Below are 20,513 nucleotides of genomic sequence, written 5' to 3'. Positions count from 1 at the left end.
ATCCGGAGTGTTCCTCGAATTCTTTTTCGATATTGCGCGCACTGGATTCCTCTGCGCCGTCTCCGACTGTATTTCGTGTGCGCGCGCGATGAAGCCCATTAAAAAGCAGTTCTTTGTTGCCGCCGCGAAATGTGTGTCAGTCGAGGAACCGGACAAAAGGCGGCAGAGACCGTGAGAATGCGCCTTGACCAACATTTTACGCATGTGCCACGCCGGCATTTGTCTGTTTGTGAAGCACTCGTGCGCGCACACACGCACACACACGCAAAGTGCTCAGTTCAGGCTGGAGGCAAAGCGAGCCATTGCACTACTAGCCTACTTTAGGACAGGTCAGTGGTCTAAAAGCGTCCAGCCACCGTGAAATTCATATTATTCCCATGAAGGACACACACGCACGCACGCACACACATATGCAGCGTTCAGAAGCGTCTATTATTTATATAAAAGTTCTTTTTAAGAAATTAAATTGTGGTTTTAGTAGCACAGCTACAACCGGTTCATCATTTCCTTTATTGCTGTAATAAACTGTAATAAAGTTATTTCAACACTCGGGATGTCTCGTGCGTCTTTACATTAAAGCAATGTATATTGCCGTAAATGTCCAGGGACTTTTTTAAAGTTTTATTTTGGATTGATGCTCTTGAATCGCGGATGTTGCTCCGCTTCATCTTCAGGGTCGCTTGCGGTCAGACGCGGAAACGTCAGCGCGCCATCCACGCGCGCCCCATCGATAGCGAGGATGATGATGATGATGAGGAAGAGGAGGAGGAGGCTGAGGAGCGCGTAAAAAAAGAGATGGTTTCATTTCAGGGGGTGCGATGGATGAGTGTTCCTCCTGACATGGAGGAGCGGCAGGAGCGGCAGGAGCGGCAGCGGCCGACGCGGGCGCTGGCCGCCCTCACGAGCTTGTCGCGGGTCTCCAAGGAGACCAAACTCCGGCTGCGCGTGATCTTCCTCGACGACAGCGAGCGCTCGTTCGAGGTGGAGGTAAGTTACACTAAAGTTACTTTCCTAAAAAGTTCATTTGAAGCTGCTCAGCGTCTAAGTGTCCTCATAATGATTCTTTGACGAGTGCCGCACACGTTAACGACGGATTCTGCTCGAAATGTTGACGCAAAATACGAATAAAAAGCAAAAGTGGCGCATTGTTCATACGAAATTGCTCATATTGCACTTTAGTTTGTATTGCTGGTGCGGTTTATTCTAACATCACTCGATTGCACTCATCATAAATCTTATTTTTGGTAAAATAGTTTCCTTTAAAAAAAAAAAAACCGTCAAATTTAGTTTAATTCCCCTTCTCTGCACCAATGGACGTCATCAGACTCCTGATTTTGTACAACGACCCTGTTCTGGAAAAGCAGATTGATGCCGTCGCCTGGGAGGCAGTAACGCAGCTAAGAGACTTCACTATCTGTGTGTGTGTGTGCGTGTGTGTGTGCGTGTGCGTGTGTTGCAGCATTGTGTTAGCTCCATTTTCCACCACTGTGCTTTCTCTGTAAGTTTTCCTGCAGCCTCCAGGACATCGGGAGCATCCTCACTGGAGGAGGGAAGTAGTGATGAAGGGATGGGGGGGTTAGAATGGATGAAGGAAGGAATATGTGGAAGGATTTCCTTCCTGGGCCATGTGGCAGTGCTGGAAACACACAACCAACCAACTTCGGTAACAACTACCAGAAACAAAGAAGCGAACAGATGATTGATTTCCCTCCTCGCTGCTCCATGATCTCACTCTGTTCATCCGGGGGCGACCGTTTATTTCCAGTAATCACCAGTTGGTCCCGTTTCCCCTCCTCCTGACGAGTAAATGAGGGACATCCAGCAACCCTCTTGCTGGCTGCTAAATACTGGCTAGCAGACAGCGGAGGCCAAAAAAACACCCTGAGATGCAGCAGCAAACATAAAAAAAACAGCAACTCTATAATTAAATACAAGAAAAAAGTGTTAAAAAGGCGTTAAATGAGTGGAGGCCTCTGATTTCAGCACTACTAGTGAGCACACCAGCCATTCCAAGTGCACGTGTGAGCGGATGGACAAATATTCGCATGGTTTTCAACCCTGCGGCGCCGCCTTTAGCTCTCAGTGAACCGCTGTTTCCTTTCCCTGCCTGTTCTTTGTTGGGGGGGGGTCAATTATGACTTCCCCTGCAGCTGACATTGAAAACTAAACCTATAGTTCGTTCACGGCAGATAACAGTAATTACATACGTTCTCATTATGCAAAGCACTTGAGTAGAGGAGGAATTGAACTGGACGTTGAGCCCGGGGATCTCCCGAGGGTCTCCGCTCTGAAGATCCAATTATCCCCCTCACCCTTGCTGTGATTCTTCCCCAGCAAAGGGTTTTAGGGGGAGACTTCTTCAACAAAGTCTGTGGTCACCTGAAGCTGCTGGAGAAGGAGTACTTCGGTCTGGAGTTCAGGCACCACAACGGCAACTACGTAAGGACGCCGGATGCACGTGGACGTCGGGTTGAAGCTCTGAGGGGGGCCTTAAAACTGTGTGTTTGTCGCTGCAGGTGTGGTTGGAGCTGCTGAAGCCGCTCGCCAAGCAGATTAAATGTAAGTTTGGGTGCATCTATACCTTCCTCGTGAAATATACAGACTTGACGCATCTTCTTCTCTCCGTTAGATACCAACGACCTGTTCTTTAGGTTTATAGTGAAGTTCTTCCCACCTGATCCAGGTCAACTTAAGAGGGGACTCACCAGGTAATCACTTTAGATGGAGGCATCACTATTTATCGTACATTAACATAAGCCCATGCGTGTGTTTGTTTGCAGGTATCTTTTTGCCTTACAGATAAAGCAAGACTTGAGTAACGGCGGCCTGACCTGCCACGACAACAGCGCCGCCCTGCTGGTGTCTCATATCCTGCAGTGTAAGTTGGGCTCATGATTAAAGAAGCATGCGAATCCAAAAAGCCGCTCTCCTGACACCCGGTTGGTGACGCGTGTTGCAGCAGAGGTAGGGGACCATGACGAGGAACTGGACTGCCACCATTTGGAGATGAAGCACTACGTCCCAAACCAGGAATACCTGGACCACAAGATCATCAAGTTTCACAAGAGACACAGGTGACTCACAAGTGAATCGGCATATTAACAGTCAGAAATCCAACTCTGATGGTCAAGAGTTGTCCCTGCAGGGGCATGTCGCCCGCACAAGCCGACATCCAGCTGCTGGAGGTGGCCAGGAAGCTGGACATGTACGGCATCAGGCCTCACCCCGCCCACGACGGCGAAGGCATGAGGATCAACCTCGCCGTCACGCACTCGGGGGTCCTGGTCTTTCAGGTATGTGGCCGAAGCTCGTCCGTCTGCGTAGATTTGGAAGGAATCCAGGAAGTCCTCTGTCCGTTTCAGGGAAACACCAAAATCAACACCTTCAGCTGGGCGAAGATCCGCAAGCTGAGCTTCAAACGCAAACATTTCCTCATCAAGCTGCACGACAAAGTCGGAGTGAGGCTCCGTTTTGGGTGAACCCGTTGTTTCCCTTTTTTTTTTTGTGGACGGGTCGATTGAAACTGCGATTCTCCCATCAGCCTTCCTGCAAGGACACGCTGGAGTTCTCCATGGCCAGTCGGGACGTGTGCAAGTCCTTCTGGAAGACCTGCGTGGAGTACCACGCCTTCTTCAGACTGCCGGAGGAGCCCAGGTCCATGCAGAAGACACTGCTCTTCAGCAAAGGCTCCAGCTTCAGATACAGGTAAACCCCCTCAAAATTAAATGCTGCGTTTTCCCTGGTGTTTCTGTGAAAAAGTCCATCTTGTGTGGCAGCGGGCGCACACAGAAGCAGCTCCTGGAGTGTTTAGGATCAGGCGAGAAGAAGCTTTCACACTTTGACAGGTAAGACAATAAATAATCCTCTTTATTCATGCAGCACATTTAAAAAGTATATTGTTCTTCCAGGACCTTTGGCCCGTCCGACTACGATCCCCGACAGTGCCGCTCCTCTCCTGACCTGCTCACAGACGTCTCCAAAGAGGTAACAAAATCGATGTTTCTGAAAATTGGTAACGCTGCCAACGGGCGCCAACGGGTTCTGTCCCCCCCCAGCTGTACGAGCACACCCACCCCTTCGCCCCGATGAGACACGCCTTAGCCGTCTGCAGCCAAGATGCTCTGGACCCGCGTCTCCAAGGTGGCGACGAGGACGACGTCGACGAGGCAGAGGCCGGGCACCGCCAGTCGCTCTTCGGCATCGACCAGAGGACCCGGCCTCTCTGCCAAGTCACCCCCCTCTCGCCGTCTTCGCTCCACCTCTCCCCCAAGATGAGATCGGTCTCCACCTCTGGGATGGAGGAGATACGGTGGGCGAGGAGTGGAGCTCATCGCCAAGCCCAAAGGCTAGCCGGCGTCTACGGGAACCGATCACGGCGTCGGCCCAACCCCCAACCGCACCCGGACTCTGCCCAGCAGCTGGTTCTCCTTTACCCCAACACCCCTGCTTACCAGTATCACCCTGTGCTCCCGTCCTTCCCACTGGCTGCTTCCTCCCCTCTCATACAACACCCTTACCTGACAGACTATGTCAGCGTTCCACCTGTAGAACGCATCCCGCTGGCGAGACGGCGGGATTATGTGACAGTGGACGACCTGCCGCGGCCGTCTTTCTACCCTCCATCCGTCTCGCCGATACGACGGAACCTCCGATCTGGATCAGGCGGTCTGGGAGCAGCCAGAGTGTACCAGCCGGGAAGTAACGGCATGAGGCACTTGGGTGTCGGGCGTGTGGAGGCGGGGCATTACAGCGACGACTCCACCTTCCTCCCAGGGCTTCCTCGCCGTGTGGCCAGCCAGCCGGATGTCAAGTTTCAGCATTCCAGGACTTCTAACCCCAACTTTAACCCCGCCTCCGAGTTCCGTCCTCTAGGTTACTATCCTCACCTGACCCGCCCCTCCAGGCCCACCTACCTCCCATTAAACTCCTCCCCCCTTCCCGAGCGGCCGACCTCGCTGTGCATGATGGGAAGCGCCGTGGGAAGCTACAGCGATTCGGAGCCGGAAGTGTTCTATCCCTATTACTGCCCGCCGGTGCTGCAGGGGAAGGTGGTCCGGCATCCAGGGCTCGCCAGGATGAGATTTTCCTCTGGGAGTCTCCAGCTGGATGAGGAGGAGGAGGAGGAAGAGGGGGAGCAGGAAGACTCCGCGGCAAAGGAGAAGACAAAAGAAGCGGCGAAAGGAGAGAAGGAGAAAAAGAAGGGCGCTACAAAGGTCACAAAGGTCACGCTTTAAGCCGTGACTGCGATGTCCTCGTTGTTCTGTCGCTCAATAAAACCTTTGGTGTGGCGGAAACGGGTCCCGATGTGGTTTTAATTGAAAGATCACACAAAAAACACTCTCAGACGGCAACGACCTTCGATCAAACTTAAATATTTATTCATAAAACTCTAAGTCCCGCTACAAAACAGACTACATTCCTGCAAAAATCTCACATCTTTCATTTTACACCCCCCCCCCCTCCCTCGGCAAGCGTCGTCGCGTCCCTTCCGATATATAAAAAGGCAAAAAAATATACAGTGAGCAAGTTTTATAGTGTCTTTGGTACAAACGGTTTCTCCTGTGGAGGCTCCCTTTGTGCTTATGCTGCGTTTAAATAATGTCCGCACGCATCGAGAGAAGAGTTCTGGCACCATCCTCAAGAGCCTCGACGCGTCAAAACTAATGTGTGAGCGACTGTAAACGTTGACGTAAACCTGACAAGTTTGGACGCAGGCCTACTTAGGTTGTATAGCTGGGCTGATAATGTCCGCCTTCGGCTCCCGACAGCCTCCGTCGATCCCATCGGCTGCTCGGAGCTTAAAAATCATCAAATTTACACCTGGGGAGGGGAACGTGTGCTGCTGGGATGTTGGCAAAAGGGATCTGTCTCAAGTGCTACTGAAGAAACGTCTGGAAAAGTTGCGGCGGCCACCTCCGCGCGTGCTCAACGGGGACAGCACAACTGTATCGCCATGTTGTGCTGTTAGTCACTGTCCAGGGGGCCACAAATCATCAAGGCACGTGATGTTTAACTAAACTCTACTCTGAATAAATGAGGACAAATAAAAACATTGTCTTTCAATCCTGGTCTGGGAGATATAATGAATATTATATAGTGTGTATATTACATTAGTGTGTGTGTGTGTGTGTGTGTGATGAGGAGACGTCGCACAGCAAATCTCCCGTTCCCAATCGTCCAGCAGCGCCGCCGTATGGAGACACAGTCTCTCTTCACACAACGTTACTTCCCCTTTGAAAATGTCCGGCCCTCACTTGGCCGTGAATCTGAGGAATGGCGGCGGACGCCGAGAGACAGAGCGAGACGATTGGTACCGGCGGTGAACAGAAAAACGCGGGGAAAACAGGGAGGAAAATACCGTCCCAGACACACCTACTTCTGGTACCTGGCAATGATGTGTGAGACCATCCTGTCCGTGATTCCTGGACACACGTCCTCGGCCAATCGGATGTTGCGTTCCAGCTCCTCTATGGCCAGACGCTGCTGCGAGTGCTCCTTGTGCTGCTGCTTTAACTACAAACAGCGAGAAACCCCGTTCAACTGCATTTATTCACGATGGGGACGCTGGTGAGCAAGTCCAGGTTTGGGCACCTAACGCTAATATGAGTTGGAAATAAACCCTGTGCATTTACATACACGAACCTCTGTGAAGACAGGAGAGATGACCGTGGTCAGACTGGCTGATTTACTCATCTGATCCGGACTCTAAGGGGAGAGAAGCAGATATGAGGTGAAAAAAGGCACAAAAACCTTTTTGTGCTATTTTCTGCCATCTAGTGGAGACACAGCAGAATGCAATCAATAATACACGCGCAATACCATCAACATTTATGGAGCTGTGACACTCACCGTTCCATTCAGGACCTTTCTCCCTTCCGTCTTCTTCTTCCTGACAGTGGTGAAGGACCACTCTGGAGACTCGTTGTTCTCTTTGTTGCTGGACTCACTTTACAGGCACAAAACACGCTAATGTTACTCAGCAACGTTTAAGATGGGCGCCCTAGACGCGCGGGGCGACGGCCCACCTGCCAGAATCGTCAGAGCTGCTGTCGCTGTGGCCCTGCTCCTTCCACCTGCGGTAGCTGTCGATCAGGTCGCTGAGGTAGGACGTCTTCTTGCAGTGTTTGACGATGAACTTGTGTTTGAGGAGCTCCTTGGCTGTGGGCCGCTGCAAGGAGACACACCAATGAAGAAAAGGCTGACGGGTCCTTTCGTCCACCAGGGGGCGCCAAAAGGCAACTATAATTACACATCAGAGAACTTGAGCTGTCCCGTCCTCCTCTTATAACACTCCCCAGACGAGTTCGGGCTAACTTTGGATCTTCTGGTTTCCTCTAAACTAATATACAATAAATCCCTACTTTCACCAGATCTTCTAACCTTTTGAGAGCGCCTCTGGGAATTTTGTGTCTCTTTAAACCTCTCAGCGTCCATTTATATCTTTTTAGTTAACCTATAATGGATTCATTGTGTGTATTCATTAACCCCGTTACCATGCACATTTGGCATGTTGTGACCTGAGCTAAATTTCAAGGGACAATAAAGTGGTTCTTATCTCACATCTGCAGTCATCAGGTGATGATTAAAAGGTGACAAAGCGTTTCGTTTTCCATCTGATCTAAGCTCTCTGCTCGTTGTACGTGTTGCACCGCATGTGTCGGGGTCTTACGAAAGCGGGGTCTTTGTTCAGACAGGCCTCGGTGAACTCTTTGAAGCTCTTTGAAAAGTCTCCGGTCAGCGTTGGCGCAGGAAATTTGGGGATGTGGAACAGGACTCGCATCGGATGCATGTCTGAGTTCGGAGGTTCGCCTTTGGCCAGTTCGATGGCCGTGATGCCCAGAGACCAGATATCAGCCTGGAGGAGAACAGAAAAAACAACAGACAACGGCAGCTGTTACTCAACGCAAGCCAACGAGTACTTCCTGTCTGTCTGTGGGCGTGGCAATCCTGCTCCTGCCGAGTAGACGCTCACACACGGCACACACGGCACACACGTCAACACAAACACAGATCGTAGGGCTTCGGGTGAAAGTTGTGCGACTCTGTTTGCACGACAGCTGCGACAGTCGCCGAGCTGTCATCTGTCAACCCGAGCAAACCGACGTAAACAAACTCTCCGGAATGGCGCATGCAGGCGGGGGTGAATGTCACGCGGGTGTGCCTTGCTCCATCGGCCATGTGGCAGGCGGGTCAGCTGCTCATGCACAGAGCTGCTCTGGGGTCACATTACAACAGGATGTTCTGTCACCGTTTGACTGGCTGCGGCTCTGTTACACACCAAACATATGTCAGCCTGTAGCAGCACCCCCCCGACACACACACACACACACACACACACACACACACACACACACACACACACACACGGTTCTAATGCGGTCCTGGTCCTATCTATCCCACCGTCCTGCAGATTTCAATACAACACAAACTGCAGTCAAGCTGCGTCCCCAACTTGAGCGTGCTCAGACACCCCCCCCACACACAGGCGTGATGGGGTGGTTTATTCAACAGCTCGTCCCCTTCAGGTGGATAAACAGAAGAAAGCGAAGCAGATTAATCCACACAGGAAGGTTAATCCCAAACACCGACCATTGCAACCTTATATTCCACACAAATTGCTTCAATTGGATGCAAATAAAAAAGCAGCAACACTGGAAACTATGCAAACAACCTCAAAGGCGGACGCGGCAACAAGTGCACTTGGGCTGATGAGCCGTTTATATTTGAGCCTGTTACTCTTCTGCACGATCAACTAAAACGGGGCAAATGCAGTCGGGGTGGAGTCCCAGTGCAGAAAAATCAGAAAATTATTCCGCTGAGTTTTTCCCTCACCACCAACAGCTGATTAGATTAGCTAACTTCTTACATAAGGGCCCATTGCCTGTTATCTCCCACAACAATGTGCATTTTTGTGGTCTGAATCAACACAGCCAAAGTCACTTTCACACCGTCGTCCAGCTCTGGGGAATTGGGATGGTTACGTCTGAAACGGCGCGCTCTCGGGCTCAACGCCCAACAAACAGGGCAACAAGAAGAAGCAAAGCAAACTAGCTAGGACATGCTGAAGTTAGGTGCTTCAGGTGGGAAACACTCACCTTGGAGTCGTAGGCGGACTGCTGGATGACCTCTGGAGCCATCCAGAACGGCGTCCCCACAAAGGTTTCCCTCTTGATCTGCGTATCCGTCAGCTGCCCCGCCACACCGAAGTCTGCCAGTTTCACCTGGCCGTGCTCCGACAGCAGCACGTTGGCAGCTGTGGAGGATTAGAAGCATCATTAGCATCGATTTTGTCCCCATTCTCTCTGGAAAATATGCCTTTTACTCATTTTTTCCCCCCATCTGCGTTGATACCATCCCAGTCAAAGCAAAAAGTAAAAGTAAAGCTACTGCCCAAAATACCTGCAGCAGCCATTTGTTGTACCAGCAGGTACAATGGCCCAACTATCCAGACCCTTAAAAAATGGCTGCCCCTTGGCTCCTAAAGAGACCCGCCACCAATTCAGCAAGTTCAATTCAGCGTGACGCAGCAAACCATCTGTAAAAACAGCTGCTGTAGAGAGTGGAACGCCGCTCTTCCTTCTCTCCACTACTAGCACAATTCCGGAAGAGTCTCCCAAATCCCAAACCTTTGATGTCCCTGTGGATCTTCTTCTCAGAGTGCAGGTAGTCGAGGCCCTTCAGGATCTCCTTCAGCATGGTGGCAATCTGAGACTCATCAAACGGACCTGCCCGCAGCTGCACACACACACGCGCGCACACACACACACACACCATTTCCACTTGAGCATTTCCAACTCACAGCATTACTGAATCTCCTCCACAGGACTGAGTCACCGACTCTAAATGAAAGGACGTTCTGTCACCTTAAGAGTGGAACCTTTATTTTTTGTTCTGACTTCAGCTGCTCACTTTCTCAATAACTGTGCTGTCTGAAAAGGATCAACTTGGCTTGGAGTAGCTCCACACGCGGAAAAACATTGTACTTGTGCAGGTTTGCAGACAGGAAAAGCCCTCCCAATCACAAAGATTCAATCCCTAGATGAGATATTGAGAGATGTGATCAGACAAAACAGCACTTACCAAGTCCAGGGCCGAACCTCCGCCAAGATACTCCATGATGATCCATAATTTGGTCCCCTGGAAAACAATTTATTTCCTGAATGTCTCCTTCATCCACAAATATCCTGCACGTTTTATATCCCAGAGTCCCGCGTTCCTCACCTTCAGATAGGAGCCGTAGTACTTGGTGATGTACGGACTGTCGCACTGACTGAGGACCGTGATCTCCTGCTGGATGTCCTCGATCTCGTCCTCGGCCTCCTCCAGGTCGATGGTCTTTATGGCGACAACGCTCTGTGTGCGATTATCGATTCCTTTAAACACCTGCGGGGGAAGGAAACGGGAGGAAGAACTTTTAAAATGGGCAGAAGTTCAACTCCGAGTGAGCAGGAAAGGGCTTTTTCTGGGAAAAACATTCAATTAAAACCGGTTATGGAGGAAAAAAGGCAGCGAAGGCACGCACCTCTCCAAAAGAGCCCTTCCCAATGCGATCCAGCTTGGTGAATAACTCCTCTGGATCGATCTGAGTACTCTGAGGGGAGAAAACACACGGATAACCGGTTAGATTTATGGATTCAAGGAGGATTCTGCTTCCTGTCCAAAGCCCGATGTGCTACCAGAGGGTACATCACCACATAATTGTCGTCGTTGGGCAAAAACTAACTCCCAACACACACACACAAACCATAAAACCACAGAAGGAAGCCAGCATGACAGTTGAAGATAACAGGAACTGAACACATACAGCTGCCCGACCAGACACACACTTATAATTCCATCTTTGTGAGGACATAATGCATTCCCCAGTTCCTCACCCTTAGCACAACTAAATGCCCAACCTTAACCTTTAACCCTGGAAGGAGCAGCAAGAACAACAGCCGACCGGACTTGATGACAGTCACGGCAACAGCAAACCTGTCACACTCCGTCCTCCCTTTATCCGTGTGATCCTGCATGACAGCATCTGCCCGAAACCACACAGTGACGCGCACACGTGCACACGTGCACACGCGCAGCACCGCTGGTGCTCAGCTGGGTGTGGACAAATTCTTAAAGGCATATGATAATAGCATTGTATGCAAACAATGCCTTCCACTTTTACTGCGCTATTACTTATTTACCAGCTGTGGAGCGTGTCTCAGATAGTCAGTTATGTCACCAGTGGGGCTAAAGTGGTTACACCCACGGGACAACAGGGCAAAGAGCAAATAGCCAGTTGCTAAATTTAAGAGAATGGACCGAGCTCTTATTAGCAATTACATTGCTTAGTAATTAACAGAGCCAGGAGAAGAGGATATGGATAAATGCACGAGGCGCGGCTCTAAGCTGGGAGAAATGGTTGCGAGGCCGTTTAATATGCCATTTAGGTTTCCACTCCGGTCTAAAAAAAGGAACAACTGCGCGCACAAGCACACAGTGACCACAATGTCGCCACACCCTTTCAGCAAATCCAGGCTAATGATACTGCAGGCCTGCGGAGAGATGGAGTGAAAACAGATCGGAGGATGGCAGACGGTGAATACAGAGGGAGAGGTAAGCCCGTCCACATCCTCCGGAGAGGAGCCTTCTGGTTAATGTCCTCTCTGCGCTTTAATTAACGTAAAAGGCCCAAACCAGCGGACCAGCAAGGCCCCGCTACGAACTTTTCCTGCATGCTCGGATCTGCTTTGTGGCAGCAGTCGGCGACCAAGTCCAACAGCTGCACCCATAACCTATTTCGGATCATTTCCCCGCATGGATCGGCATCATTTCCACCTGCCCTGAACTGGAATAACCTGCGAGCGTGTGGGCACCCACAGAGAATTCTCTCTTTATCACTCAATAGCCCTTTTACAGCCGTATTTGCTTATCATTCCCGGAAAAAAGGATGCGTGACCTGCGATTCCAGGCAGCACTGAACCATCCCAAACCTGAGCAGGGTTCTGATCGGGAAGCTCTGGAAGGATCAGATAATGTGCAATAAAAAGCAGGGCTTCCCCCAAAAGACTTTAGCTTTAACTTTAGCATCCAAGAACCTGAAACTTATGGATTAAAGAGAGTAGAGTGGAAGACAGGAGGGGTTGTAAAGTGGAAGCGTTAAACTTTAACCTTTCCGGCTGGTTTCGAGGTCAGTCGGAAGTTAAACATCGACGATGGCGCAACCGTTGCACAACCTGCAGACTGGTGAGAAGATGCAGAACCAGTAGATGGGATTTTTGCTCCTTTTTTAGGAGGGGGGGGGATTTTTGAGACTACATGTCATACAAATAATAATAAGTGCGAGTTCTGCAAGTGGTGAAAGGACAAACAGCGTCAGAGGCGAGCCAAGACTGGTCAATGTAAACATTCTCCTCCCCAGCAGAACTTGGACAAGGCCGTGGAAACTCTGCGAGCGATGTCAGCGAGGCAGAGGCAGGTCAGTCCCGTGCGCTCGCTAATAAGCGCTGTCCAAATATCCACACAAGAAAGGCTCTGTGTGCGCGCGCGTTTGAAGTCACAGGTCACAGCTGCGGGAGGAGGAAGTACAAACACCACATTCTCCAATGTGACCTTTGCAGAGCCGCATCATGTGAAAAGCTCACTGCTCTTTAACGTTTCCCGTTCCGCTCCGGCTCGGCTAAGGGATATTTGTTGGATTATGTGGGCGCCCGTTTACTGATTTAGTAACTGACCAAGACCCCCCCCCTCCCCCCCTGAAGGTTTTCCACGGAAAAAAACGCCTTTAACACAAACATCCGAGGGGCAGAGGCAGTTCGGCGAGGGTGCTTTGGGTTGTGATTATTGTCACGGCAGGACCATTGCTGGTTGGAGCCCTGGGAAAAAAGGTGCAGCTCTGACGTCACAAAAGACAGAAGAAGAAAAAGAGGCAGAGGACACTCCCTGATGTTTGATCAGAGCCATCCCTGTCGACACGCCTGCAGCTGCGTGCACGTACCTGTTTGTGGAACTTGGACGCGCGCCGAGGAGCCTCGGCACCGCAAGAAGCCAGCTACCGTTTTTTGTGTTAAAAGTGGGAAAAGTCCCCATCTGGGGGGACGGAATCACCCCGTCTGGGGAGACGAAACAGCCGAGAGGTTTGACACGGGGGTCGATGAAACCCACATTAGCTCTGGTGCAGTTTACAGAAACACCCAGAAGCTTGTCATTTCACACAGACTATAGATCCATACATCGATGGACAGTGGCCTCGCCGTCTCCTGCTCGGAAGCCAATGCACGCCGCCCGAGGCCACACGTGCTCCGGCTGAACCGTAAACATCTTCACAGCAAAACCTAAAGTCATTATTAATGAGTCATCCGGGCTAATTGAGCAACAATTGGGACGGGTTCTGCGTTATGTCATTTTCTTGCAGGGTGCAGGTTGGGTAATCAGCCAGGAACAGGCTACAGCGTCAGCGGTCCCACATCCAACCATCCCGCGGAGCGCAGCACCGCCGGGAACGCAGGAGCATGAGAGCCAAGTGCGTGGAAATCTCCCCGTAGAACACTTCCACGCCGCCTTGTTCTCATTACTAGATCTCCAGGATGCAAAACTGCAAACACGCACCCACTCAACGAGCTCCAATTACAGAGCTGCTGTCTGAGCGGTCCTGGGGATTGGTTAGCGTGCACGCGTCTATTAGAGTCATTAACATCTGTTAGCTCAGTGGTTCTATACAAACACACTAATGGAAACTGGTGGAAGCCACCGTCGCCGGCCCCCTTCGTGGCGACAGCTGTCACTGCGTCTGTTTGGTGGCGAGCCAGCACCACGCGCCGAGCACGGCGACTAAGGGTGAGAACGTCACAGAATGCCGTTCAGCATCGTGCAACGGGCCCTAAGTGTGCCAATCCAGCCCAGCTAACGCGCGTTGACCTTAAATCACTCCCACGTTGGCCTCAAACAGATGCAACCTCGTTGCCGCGCCGACATGCTGCCCTCGCTTCTGCAACCACACTGGACCATTTTGATCCTGAAGCTTTAAAATGCGAATCTTCAGACGAGCTTTTTTTCTTGAGCACCGCTGTAACCTCCTGTTTTATCTCCCAGCTACTGGGACAAAACGCACGTTGTTCACGCAGACGTTTCCACCGGGACAAAAGTGTGAACGCTATCTTAAGGGCACAAGTGGTCGGAATACGTTGCGCAACGGCTGGTTACATAAATACTCCAGACAATGTATCTGGAACTGGGCGCAATATTTTCAGCAGCCCACGAGCAGCTTCCGTCATCTGTCAGTGGTTCCCCATTAAACAAAACCACATCCCTCTATCTTTCGTCGGCCTTTACAGGTGAAGCAGATGTTATCCGTCAGCCTCAGTGATGCGGCAGCTGCTGCCGGGTGTCAGGAAGGTGTTGACTGGAGCGGCCGCCCCGCCCGCCCGGGGCCAACAGAGCAGGCAGGGCGAGTGAGCTACCAGACAGGCAGCTCGTCCCACAGGTAGACACACCTGAGAGCTGGCCAAACAGGAGGGGAACAAATGGTTTATGACACAAGGTACACATCATCGCGTCTCTCTCGAGTGATTTCCTGATTAATATCAGGACTAGAGCTCTATTGATTATGAGGTCAACCTTGTGGAGGTAACCGGGTTTTACAGGGGGAGCAAAGACACACCTTCATCCCATTCAGTCACAATAATGCCACATTACAACTATACAGAGCTATAAATAAGCTCAAGGAAACAGTGAGTCACCGAATCATGTACAGAATGTTATATATATGTTAAGAGGGGTGTCTTAAAACCCCAAATGCTTTGTGAAATATCAGTATCTTGCTCTGAAACTTCAGCTTCACTCAATTTATCATGTCACCCCAATCTCGGCAATATTTAAAATGTGAAAAACATTCATTTTAGATGACCAAATCCACATGATAAGTCCCGACAGGAACATTATTAAAACTGTTATTCAACATAAGAACAAACGTTTGATCGAAATCATAATACGCGCACATTTCTGCCCCGTTAATGGGCATTTGCAACACAATCTAATGACCTTTAACACTAAACAGCCCGGCCAGACAACCAAGTCAAACATGCCGGAACATCTTTAAACAAATAAACACAGCGTCATTCTGAGGAGAAGGTAGTTGGCACTGCTCGTCATCAGACCCAACTTTTCAGAGATTTAGATCAAAAAGCAGGCAGTAAAACTTCAGGAGGAGCAGCGGAGTCACATAACACGAATATTTGTCGGTTCAAACCCACTGAGTCCACCTTTCGGCTCACCTGCATACCAGGAACTTCCATGGTTACTTCGAAGCAAGGACGCCCTTTTCTTCCTCCAGGTTTGTGCACGTTTTTCGGCTCTTTCGTCGAGTTTCGGCTATTTAAAATGTGAACTCGTCTTCGCTTTTTCCCCCCCCGAGGAAACGTTTGGCCTCGAAGCAGAAGTGAAGGAGAATATCCGTCAGAAACGGGAGGTTTGTTCGCCGCGGAGGGGAGGAAAAAAAACTACTGAACAAACTCCAAACACACGCGCGCGCGCACGAACACGTTCCGTGAGTGCGGCAGTAAAACGCGTTCAACCAATGGGAATGAAGAAGGGGCGGTTCCTGCCATAGGTTACTGCCCATTTCGGGGGCGGGGCCACGTACTGCACAAACGCGAACTTGACGCGCGGAGGTGATATACTGCCTCCCCGTGGTCACTTTTGTAATTTCAGAGACTTGCATCCATACCGCTATGGCTATTGCGTCTTAGTTTTCCCCTATAGTTTGATAATGTTTTGTAACTTACATTATAAAGTAAGAAAAAACTGTGTTTATTGACTCATCGTGTTCATTTTTAACAACAATGTGACGGCGTAATCGAAGATTTCCTGCGGTTCTTGAACGCAGCATCACGTTTCTACGTGATGTCACACGGAAGTTGTGAACATGGGGGCGGAGCCTGGCAGAAGATGGCTTCTCTACGCTGTCGGCGAGATCCCTGCGGGGTTATCTGTCTGATCTTAACATATTTCAGCGTGTTTTATGCGGACTACGTAGTCATACATTATGTGCTCCTCCCTGCCTACTCGAACAGGTCGGTTATTTGTGTTTTTATGTCCTTTTAGCCCTATAAAAACAGACAGGACCGCCGTCGCTCTGTGCTGTTTCCATTGAAATGACCACAGCCAAATCTGACAGCGTCCTTACTTTTGTTAGTTCCCATCCTAAATGGAAACGAAGACTAAGCCTCCTCCCTTTGAAATAAGTTTCCCCTTTTAAGTCGTGTTAATCGTATGTCTTTATGCTCTATTGTTTTCAGCTCAGTTGTACATATATAAATAAATAAATGGTCTTTCTCCCATTAAGAAATACAAATATGGAAGAATACCAGGAACTTCTTATTTCATTAGGTGCAGCTTTTTCATAATCAAGAAATGGTGAGAAATGGCAGTGAGAACTTTTGGAATTTGACTTTTTTGCAGTGTATGGTGCACTCTACATGGATCTGCGTTTAACCTGATTCTGATGCTGCTGCTGGCCTGCCACTCCAGGGCCGTTTTCTCAGACCCAGGTCAGGGATGGATTTTGAGCTCACAAAAAGACACAACTAAAGACACAACTCTTCATTTGAATTTGTGTGCCGGTTTAGGTGTGGTGCCACTTCCTGACACCGCCATTGACTTCTCAGACCTTCGCTCGCAGTCATCTCGGATGAATGAACGGGTGAGTTGTAGCATTTTAGATTTACAGTTATTTTTTTTGGAAGTATTGCTTCATACATGTCACGAACGTCAGTGTGATGCTACCTGTACATCCTGACTGTATTTATGACTATTGCGGACGCCTCTGCTGCATGTTGCGTGGCTCAGTGTCGAGAATGACGACTGTGTGGAGAATGACGACTGTGTGAGAAGAGAATTTTGTAGTCAAATTCTACAGGTTTGAACAGTCTCGAGATTGTTCTCCCTGCTGCCGCATGTCTAGTTGAGACCCAAATGTTGCCTCACAACTGCAGAAATGATGTTTATGTCATAAACCTCTTAATGACCGAGGACTTCAGACACATACACTGTTACGTTCTCAGGGCTGCGAGGGTTGGACGGTGTGCAGCCGCTGCGAAACCTACAGGCCACCCAGAGCGCACCACTGCCGCGTCTGCCAGAGGTGTATCCGCCGCATGGACCACCACTGCCCCTGGTGAGAAGCATCCAGCGCTCTCTTCTCTTCACTTCATTTCCTTCTCATCTTCTCACTGACGTCTGCGTTTTTAGGATCAACAACTGTGTTGGAGAGTTAAACCAAAAGTATTTTATCCAGTTCCTCTTCTACACTGGTGAGGAATCTTCCAAAACCAGTAACACTCGAAAGATTCTGATGATTCGAATGCACACTTTTAACCGTTTGTCCGTTCTGGCTGCAGGTATGGCCAGTCTCTATTCCTTGGTGTTGGTGGTGTCGTCCTGGGTGTGGCGAATAAGGAACGAGAGGGAAAGCGACACAGAGAAAGAGGGCGAGGAGACACCAAGCAAGCACCTGATAGTGTGAGTGTTGGTGTGAACGTGTAGTTCAAGAGCTTCTTTACATTATTGTTGTTGAACTGCCTGGATAGATCTCTCTCTCTCTCTCACCCAGTGCTCATTACATAATCCTCCTGGTGGAGTCGGTGTTGTTTGGAGTGTTTGTCATGGTCATCTTCTATGATCAGGTACGCACATTGACGTCCTAAGGCTGAGACTTTAAAATAAGCCTATTCTACACCCTCATTCACTATAGCTTAAACATGTCACATGCACTCTTGACAAGCGTCGATATTCACACACTCTGATATTAAAGGACATTTCTCTGACACTTCCTTGTATTTTACCCAAAATAGCAGTTCTCTCTTCATCTAAAAATAAGGATTTCAACATGCCAGTGACTCTGTCCTCAGAGCTCTATTTGGTTAGCATCTTATCCTATGATTTCATAGCCAGTAATTTTTAGCATCTCAGAAAAAAAGGAGAACATTTTATTTTAGAAAGTGTTTTAATTTCAAATATCAAAACACCTGGTTAAACTACAGTGAAAAGGTGTTCTTTAAAAACAAAAATCTGAAATAAGCCAGTCTTTCTCCAGTTGGTGTCCATAATCACAGACGAGACTCCCATCGAGCAGATGAAGAACAGGCTGATGATAAAGGACAGAAGCACATCTCCTTCCTCCTCGTCATCCTCCACCTTCTCCCAGCTGCCTCATCAGCCCCCACACTCCCGCAAGCCAAAGCTCGCTCTGCTGCGAGAGGTTTTTGGAAGAGGTGTTTAATTTAACACAATCTGTCATAGTTTTCGTATTGATCACATTTTTTTCATTCATAAGCTGGTTTATCTTTGCTTCTCTTTTCTCCAGGTTCCATCTTTTGCTGGCTTCTACCTCTCCAACCCAGCCCTCCATCAGTGGGTGGGGTCACGTACTCTGCCCTTCCTGACTACAACGTCTGATTCACACCAGCTACACCCAAAAATGACAAAGAAGATTTTTGGGGCGGCTGCGTTACAGTCAAAATGAATTTTTTTTTTCCCCCAAGTACAGTGTCTTATCTTTGGACCGGAGAAATGAAGAAACAAAAATGGCAGCGAAGTCTAGGACCAATGAAGAGAGTGTATGCAGGATGGGAAAGAATGAATGTGTCTTTGTGTGTACCCTGCTCAAAAAAGGTCCAAAGGTCCCTGTTTAGCTCTATTTACCAGCATCCATAATTTCTTTTTTAAATATTGGTGGACTCCCAAGTCTGAATAACAATCAGATGTGATTGTCCAATTTTACCTAAGTCAAGCCAATAGAAGTAGTCCAAACACTGAACCCTGTGGAACTCCATTAATCTTCAGGAGGAGGAATAATGACACATAATATGACATCTACTCATTGTCAGATATTTGTTTTTTTCTTTTGGTTTATGCTGTTTGAACAAAATGTCTGCCTAACAATCTGCCTCATTTCCAGATGCATTTGAAGATGATCTGGCCAGTATTTATACGACCAACACGTTGGTCAGTTCATCTAAATTGAACAACTTGGACTTCCTCATTTGCACTACAAATTGTTAAAACGTCAGCATTATCAGCAGTTTTACCCCTGGGGATGTTTCTACATATGTATATAGCGTTGCTTTCTCCTGACGTGGACTGAACAGGAAGATGAGGCGGAAACAGGGACGTTGCTACAAGTGCTTCGGTGGACTCTATCCATTTTATCGGATGTTCTCTTTCTACATGTGTGTTTCCTGTTACATGATTTCACATTGGAGAGCTGTTGACAGCATTTATGGGACCCGCATCACCCTGAAAGTTTGCGTCATGTTGCATTCACAGCCAGACTGATGCTCTGATCCTCCTGTGGCTCAGTGGCTCAGTATAGGGCATCGTTACGGAAGCACTAAAGACATCCTGAATGTGAGCGAGCAGTTTTGTTTGCTGCTGGCAGTGAAACTTAAACTTTAAAAAAAATGGTCAAGATTTGGGTTCTGGAGCAGAGCAGGAATGAAGTTTGAACATCTCGTCACTTACTGATCGAGGGTTTACCGTTTAATAGCTGTACATATGAAGGGTTGTATTTTATATCAACAGTGTGCACTTTTTAAAAAAGAAAGGGAAATTTACTGGATTTTGTCCTTTTTTTTTTAAAAGAAAATTTACATTATGGATACATATTAATATGTACTTGAGATGTACCAAAATCAAAGGGTTTCAGGGAGATTTGGGTGTGTTTTGACTTGTGTCAGTTTTAATAAGCTAATACCTTTATCAGAGTGTGGCTATTTCTCTTTTAAATTAAGTAGTAGTTTTTTGGGGTAAAGTCTCGTTTTCTTTGCAGGTTGTTTATGTTTTCATAAATGGTGTGCTCATGTTTCTGTACAAGGGTCTCAAAGCAGCTTTAATCCGTATTCCCGGCATTTTGTGAAAAACGGAGCCAGATTTTGTGCAGTGTTGATCAAATTTGGGACCCTTTTAAAGAGTTTCTCTCTACACAGTACCAAGGGTCTACATTTAGTTGGCAGCCAACATATTTTGGCTGTATTTTCGTGGGAGGGCCCTCTGAGGGTTTTAATTCTGCTGTTTTTCACACTCCCGCCGGTAGATTGTGGAATTAATCAACTTGGAGCCCTGCGGACAAAGACAAGTTTGATGTGTGTGTTGGTGATGAACCGGTTTACAGCTGTTTGATGTATTTGTTGTTGCTGTCTTGAAACTGTGACCTTTGTGATGATCCGTCGCTCTGGCTCATGAAACCGATGGTAAAGTCGATGACTTTTCAACAACACTGCCTGCTTTTGTCTTTATATCTGCCGTTTGTGTCCTTAGCAAATGGAGCAGTACACAAATGACATGATGCGTTATTCAAATCAAATTTCAAAGCCATTATGATCATGTTTGTACAGTATGTAGTATTGAGAGCTGTTTGAAATAATTTGAGGTTCTTTCTTTCTTTGCAATTTTGTTCTTTCTGTCCTTTTGTCATGTCTTTGTTATTTGTTGTTTCTTTCACCTTAGGTTTTTCATTTCTGACTTTGTCTGCTTGCATGGGT

The 20,513-nt window shown here is 48.6% G+C and overlaps 3 protein-coding genes across 5 annotated transcripts; 2 read left to right on the top strand and 1 right to left on the bottom strand.

The window, feature by feature from the left end:
• The first annotated feature begins 636 nt into the window (after positions 1–636).
• On the top strand, positions 637–5,294 carry LOC130522546 (FERM domain-containing protein 7). The gene is made up of 12 exons (XM_057027051.1): positions 637–987; positions 2,335–2,439; positions 2,517–2,559; positions 2,630–2,708; positions 2,781–2,878; positions 2,960–3,074; positions 3,146–3,293; positions 3,363–3,458; positions 3,542–3,705; positions 3,777–3,845; positions 3,909–3,984; positions 4,056–5,294. The coding sequence occupies exons 1-12, from the start codon at positions 652–654 to the stop codon at positions 5,232–5,234; spliced, it is 2,508 nt and encodes an 835-aa protein (XP_056883031.1). The 5' UTR covers positions 637–651; the 3' UTR covers positions 5,235–5,294.
• A 62-nt stretch (positions 5,295–5,356) lies between these two features.
• On the bottom strand, positions 5,357–15,533 carry stk26 (serine/threonine protein kinase 26). 2 transcript variants are annotated; one of them, XM_057027055.1, is made up of 12 exons: positions 15,249–15,533; positions 10,523–10,591; positions 10,222–10,383; positions 10,081–10,137; positions 9,627–9,735; positions 9,096–9,253; positions 7,670–7,855; positions 7,026–7,168; positions 6,850–6,946; positions 6,643–6,705; positions 6,373–6,513; positions 5,357–6,266 (listed from the first exon to the last, which is right to left on the bottom strand). In XM_057027055.1, the coding sequence occupies exons 1-11, from the start codon at positions 15,267–15,269 to the stop codon at positions 6,373–6,375; spliced, it is 1,206 nt and encodes a 401-aa protein (XP_056883035.1). In that variant the 5' UTR covers positions 15,270–15,533; the 3' UTR covers positions 5,357–6,266. The 2 variants fall into 2 exon arrangements, with proteins under 2 accessions (XP_056883035.1, XP_056883034.1); XM_057027054.1 differs by having other exon boundaries at positions 6,386–6,513.
• Positions 15,534–15,880: 347 nt separating this feature from the next.
• Positions 15,881–20,246, top strand: zgc:77880 (zf-DHHC domain-containing protein). 2 transcript variants are annotated; one of them, XM_057027057.1, is made up of 9 exons: positions 15,884–16,046; positions 16,435–16,523; positions 16,602–16,675; positions 17,037–17,149; positions 17,224–17,285; positions 17,373–17,493; positions 17,585–17,657; positions 18,068–18,245; positions 18,338–20,246. In XM_057027057.1, the coding sequence occupies exons 1-9, from the start codon at positions 15,922–15,924 to the stop codon at positions 18,427–18,429; spliced, it is 927 nt and encodes a 308-aa protein (XP_056883037.1). In that variant the 5' UTR covers positions 15,884–15,921; the 3' UTR covers positions 18,430–20,246. The 2 variants fall into 2 exon arrangements, with proteins under 2 accessions (XP_056883036.1, XP_056883037.1); XM_057027056.1 differs by having other exon boundaries at positions 15,881–16,046; positions 16,435–16,675.
• Positions 20,247–20,513: the final 267 nt, after the last annotated feature.

This window comes from Takifugu flavidus, chromosome 3, assembly GCF_003711565.1.
Source record: "Takifugu flavidus isolate HTHZ2018 chromosome 3, ASM371156v2, whole genome shotgun sequence".
In the NCBI taxonomy this organism is placed as follows: Eukaryota; Metazoa; Chordata; class Actinopteri; order Tetraodontiformes; family Tetraodontidae; genus Takifugu; species Takifugu flavidus.
This window is presented reverse-complemented; position numbering and strand designations above follow the sequence as displayed.

What these genes read in the sequence shown, in the direction of transcription:
- LOC130522546 (XM_057027051.1), top strand. Translation starts at nt 652, where the DNA reads ATGTTGCTCCGCTTCATCTTCAGGGTCGCTTGCGGTCAGACGCGGAAA. An exon ending in CGGGGGTCCTGGTCTTTCAG is followed by an intron (nt 3,294 to 3,362) that starts GTATGTGGCCGA and finishes TGTCCGTTTCAG; the next exon opens with GGAAACACCAAAATCAACAC. An exon ending in TCACAGACGTCTCCAAAGAG is followed by an intron (nt 3,985 to 4,055) that starts GTAACAAAATCG and finishes GTCCCCCCCCAG; the next exon opens with CTGTACGAGCACACCCACCC.
- stk26 (XM_057027054.1), bottom strand. Translation starts at nt 15,269, where the DNA reads ATGGAAGTTCCTGGTATGCAG. An exon ending in ACTACGGCTCCTATCTGAAG is followed by an intron (nt 10,138 to 10,221) that starts GTGAGGAACGCG and finishes ATTGTTTTCCAG; the next exon opens with GGGACCAAATTATGGATCAT. An exon ending in GAAAGGTCCTGAATGGAACG is followed by an intron (nt 6,706 to 6,849) that starts GTGAGTGTCACA and finishes CTCTCCCCTTAG; the next exon opens with AGTCCGGATCAGATGAGTAA.
- zgc:77880 (XM_057027056.1), top strand. Translation starts at nt 15,922, where the DNA reads ATGGCTTCTCTACGCTGTCGGCGAGATCCCTGCGGGGTTATCTGTCTG. An exon ending in CCAGTTCCTCTTCTACACTG is followed by an intron (nt 17,286 to 17,372) that starts GTGAGGAATCTT and finishes TTCTGGCTGCAG; the next exon opens with GTATGGCCAGTCTCTATTCC. An exon ending in TGGTCATCTTCTATGATCAG is followed by an intron (nt 17,658 to 18,067) that starts GTACGCACATTG and finishes GTCTTTCTCCAG; the next exon opens with TTGGTGTCCATAATCACAGA.